The 4,651-nt window shown below is 53.5% G+C and overlaps 1 protein-coding gene across 3 annotated transcripts in view; it reads left to right on the top strand.

Annotated features, from left to right (window-relative positions):
* ACSS1 (acyl-CoA synthetase short-chain family member 1) overlaps positions 1–4,651 on the top strand; it is a 61,812-nt gene that overhangs the window by 37,635 nt on the left and 19,526 nt on the right. For all 3 annotated transcript variants that reach the window (XM_011968511.1, XM_011968510.1, XM_011968512.1), the window contains 2 exons: positions 1,845–1,997; positions 3,370–3,517. In XM_011968511.1, the coding sequence (XP_011823901.1) occupies positions 1,845–1,997; positions 3,370–3,517 (301 nt within the window). The remainder of the gene's footprint in view (positions 1–1,844; positions 1,998–3,369; positions 3,518–4,651) is intronic.

Below are 4,651 nucleotides of genomic sequence, written 5' to 3'. Positions count from 1 at the left end.
CTAGAGTATCTCTCTGACCCCTGGATGGTCCTGTGTGTGCTGCAGAATTCTCAGGGAACCTTCATGGCCATGACATCTCCAGGGCTCTCAGGAGGAGAAAGGGTGGGCATGTTGTGCAAAAGTGCTTTCAGATTTATTTAGGTAGGACTCTCCCAAAGGGAACATTGAGACCAGAGTCTGTCTTGGAAGTGTGGTAGGGCAGTGGTGAGTGAGGCCACAGGGGGTGACCGGAGATTCATCTGCAGAGAGGCTCTGGACAGGAATGTGGCACACATGCCTCAAATGGCTCGATGCAAAGGGTGGGGAGTTGTACCCACCAAAGGGTGGTCGAGGATTTGTACCCCAACTATTGAGAGTCATTGGTTGAGGGTTCCCAAGCACTTCTGTCCATAGCTCTGCAAGAGACCTTTGGTGCAAAATGACTGAAAGGCCTGAGGGATGTGGGTGAGGCCCTGCCAGTCAGGGTCACAGCTGGACATTTGTCCCAGGCTCTTCCTGAGGGGCTGTGTAGTAACCCTCTGCAGCTGTGATCCCTCTGGGTCATCCCGCACTGGGGAACAGCATGGCAGACACCTCCTTTTCCTGGGGTCTTGAGGCCCATTGTGTGTGCACCCCTCTTCCCTGCTCTGGGCCTCCCCCTAGGTTAACCATGGAAGCTAGGGTCCTCCTGGCTTCCCCCTGGGCCTGGCTGAGCACCATTGGTCATTGAAGAGCAGGTGTGGGATCAGGAGGGCCTTCTCCTGCAGGTGAGGAGGGCAGTTAGCTCCCAATCATCCACTGGGGTGTAGTTTCTGATCTCTGGACAGTGAAGGCTCTTGGCCCACACACGTCACTCTAGACAGGGCCTGGCCACATGGGACACCTTTGGGCTTGGCCTCTGTTTGTCCAGCTTTCTTGGTCTCTGCCTCTCGGTGTTTCTCTGTCACCTTGATTGCTGCAGGTGGCATGATGGCCCCTTTCCTGGGGTTTGCTCCTGGGCAGACAGGAGAGAAAGGTGGAAGTCTGGTTGGCAAATTGTCTTTATGCTGCTGACTCAAGGAGGAAGAGTTGAGCTTCAAAGTAATTTATCTCTGGTTCCTTCCCCTTAGCCTCAGAACTGGACAAAGGCCTGGTGCTTCTTCATGGCACACAAAGGCTGGAGAGCAGACAGCCCCTCACTTTTTCCATTGAGTCTTTTACTCAAGATTGGACTGAGTTTCTCACAGTCCTAGGCCTGGATGTCCTATGTGAGTCAGAGGTATGAGGGCCAAAGTCGGGAGGAGACTGATCAGAAATGTCTGTGTTGTCTCTGTTAGCCAAGTGCAAGGTGGTTATCACCTTCAACCAAGGACTCCGGGGTGGGCGCGTGATGGAGCTGAAGAAAATAGTGGATGAGGCTGTGAAGCACTGCCCCACCGTGCAGCGTGTCCTGGTGGCTCACAGGACAGACAACAAGGTCCACATGGGGGATCTGGACATCCCGCTGGAGCAGGTGGGTTACCTCACTTTGCACAGTTTGAGGAGAGGTCATATCAAGTTAGCTGGCTCTGAGACTTCTTGGGTTGTAGTTCTCAATTTGGGTTCCCTAGAGGTGCCCAGGATTCCTCTGTGGTATTTGGTGAGCTTGAGTACTGTCTGGGAAGATAAAACTCCAATACGACAAGGAGATTGGAACACTTACTGTAACACAAATGATTGCACCCACCCTTTTGTTTTGTGTCCTTTCCACATTTGGAATTGAACTTGGACAGGTCAGAGCAGGTGAATTCTGAATCCTGTGTGTGGAGTCCTGCTGTGGAGGGGGAGTGGTGCTCTCAGAGAGGCTGAGTGCTCTCGGTGGGCTCTTTGTTTCTTGTCCCTTCCAGGAAATGGCCAAGGAGGACCCTGTATGTGCCCCAGAGAGCATGGGCAGCGAGGACGTGCTCTTCATGCTGTACACCTCAGGGAGCACTGGAATGCCCAAGGGCATCGTCCATACCCAGGCAGGCTACCTGCTCTATGCCGCCCTGACCCACAAGGTACAGGCCTGTGCGGGGCGGTGCTGGGCCCTCGGCAGGGCTCCAGGCAGGGGCAGGGCCAGAAGTCCTCCTGCTGCAGAGCGAGGCCTGTAGGTGTGAGAGGTCAGTGTTTCTTCCTGGCCTATTTGGGGCAGGGCCCCTCGAGTCTCCCCACCCCACAGCTCCTCAGGGCCCTGGCTGCCTCGGGCTCCCACTGCACTGTCTAGAAACTCCCAGAGAATCTGACCATGTAACGTGGCAGCAGGACACTAAGGGCCACTCACCCAAAGATTTTTTAAAACTCTTTTTAGAACAGATACAGAAAACCACCCAAATTAAATGTGTGGCTTAATGAATTATTATAAGGCAAATGCCACTTTGGTCAAGAGGTGAAAGGCCACCCATTTCTCAGAAGCCCCTTCCAGGCCCATGTGGCTGCAGCCCCGTCCAACAGGTCCTGATGCGTCTTGCGCCCCTGCCCTGTGTTTTTCTTTTGATAGTTTTGTGGCTCATATGTGTGTCCATGGGCACTGTATCTTACTGTTGCCCATTAAAATATGTATTTTTTCTTCATGGAGTCTCACTCTGTTGTGCAGGTTGGAGTGCAGTGGTATGATCTCAGCTCACTGCAACCTTCATTTCCTGGGTTCAAGTGACTCTCCTGTCTCAGCTTTCTGAGTAGCTGAAATTACAGGCACCTGCCACCACACCCTGCTAAATTTTTTTTTGTATTTTTAGTAGAGACAGTGTTTTGCCATGTTGGCCAGGCTGGTCTCGAACTCCTGACCTCAAGTGATCTGCCCGCCTTGGCCTCTCCAAGTGTTGGAATTATAGGTGTGAGCCACTGAGCCTGGCCTAAAATATTGTTGATATGTCTTTTAAGTCCTTTTAAGCCTATGCTCCCCCATTTCCTTACACTTGGCCATTGTCGTGTCCAGCCATTTTTCTCTGGTGTCCTTTGGTCTGGGTTGTGCCTGTTGTCCCTCTGCCCTCTGTGTTTCCTGCATATGGGCAGTTGGATCCTGAGATGGGATCAGGCTCCAGTGAGCTGCTGCGGAAGAATAAAGGGGATTCGGATGTCTGTCCTCTCATGCTTCTCGAAGCTGATGATGCTTGATGCCATTCTTGGCCTTTTTGACTTTTATTTTTTGTAGTTCTTAAGAGGTTTAAAAAATCGTGGCGTAAGGCAATGCAAAAAGGTGTCCACGTGTTAAACATACAACTAGACGGACTCTGCAGTGTTCCCACCTGTCCTGCTGCTGGAGGCCGTTTGAGGAGCCAGCTGCCTCTCACAGCTGTGGCCTGCAGCATATACATGCCGATTTCCTAGTGACCTGGTGAACATGGTGGAGTGGGGGGACAAGCTCCTGATGCTCCCTTCCTGTCTCTGCAGCTTGTGTTCGACCACCGGCCAGGTGACATCTTCGGCTGTGTGGCTGACATTGGCTGGATTACAGGACACAGCTACGTGGTGTATGGGCCTCTCTGCAATGGAGCCACCAGTGTCCTTTTTGAGAGCACCCCAGTTTACCCCAATGCTGGTAAGGATGGTGAACCCTGTTTGGGACCCCATGCTGGTGTCAGGGGAGAGAGCCTGAGGCTCGAGGCTTGTGGAGAGGTTCATGGAAAGGGGACACCTGGGCTCTGGTGAGGATGTGGCTCTCCAGGTCCTGCTGTCGAGATGCCCGGTGGGGCCAGGCACCGGGTCTTCAGAAAGATCCGATGGGCAGCAGCAGGGAGTCTGACTTGGCGCTGGAGGACATCTCAAGGCCCCTGCTCCTGTAGTCCTGCCCTCTGACTTAAACTGCCGGCCTCGGGCCATCACTTTGGTATCCTTCTCACCTCTAGGCCGCCTGCCCAGATCCAGCCCTTTCTCGAGGCTAGGATCAGCAGCCTGCCTCTTCTGTTTCCCAAGCCCTGCCCCTTGAACCTTCAGGGCCATCCCTCAGACCATGTTATGCATGGCCTAGAACCATCTCCATTACATTGAGATCACTTTGAAAACAAGGTGAAGTCTGGCTCCCTTGGGCATCGTCCTCCCACACAGCAGTGTCTTCAAATATTTGCTTTAATGTAAGAAGGCCATGGTGGCTCTGCCCAAAGGCTGCTGCCACAGCGTTCCATGGCGCTGACAACTGTGCACGAACTGTGTTATCACCTCCCAGTGCTCCATCCCTGCCTTTGGGGTCTGGGTGTGCTCAAGGAAGAAGTTGTAGGGGCAAGACCAGGGATTAAGGGCCATGGCCCAGGTGCTGTCTCAGGCCACCACTTCAGCCCCTGGAAGCTCAGTGTCCCATGTGGAGGGGATGGTGTGGGTGGTGGGTTTACAGGAATCAGGGGTGTGCATGCTGGGCATATGGCCCTGCTCCCTGGGACACACACAGTGGCAGCTCTGCTGTCACGAGGGGAAGCCCCAGTCACCACTTTAGAGCCCATGTAAGTGTGACCGAGTGAAAGCTCTGTGTTAATGCTCCACGGGTTATTAAATCCACATAGTATCGCCTTGAACTAGGCCATCACCCTAAGCCAGGTGAAGACTGTTGCTGAATGTGCCACCCATGGATCTGGGGAGTGCTGGGAGGAGAGCCGCCATTGGAGACTTGTCCTGTGGGGCTTCTTTCCGTCTTTCACTGGTGGGGGCGTTGGGAGGGATCCTTTTTATATGGACATATGCA

This window comes from Mandrillus leucophaeus, unplaced genomic scaffold, assembly GCF_000951045.1.
Source record: "Mandrillus leucophaeus isolate KB7577 unplaced genomic scaffold, Mleu.le_1.0 Scaffold846, whole genome shotgun sequence".
Lineage (NCBI taxonomy): Eukaryota > Metazoa > Chordata > Mammalia > Primates > Cercopithecidae > Mandrillus > Mandrillus leucophaeus.
This window is presented reverse-complemented; position numbering and strand designations above follow the sequence as displayed.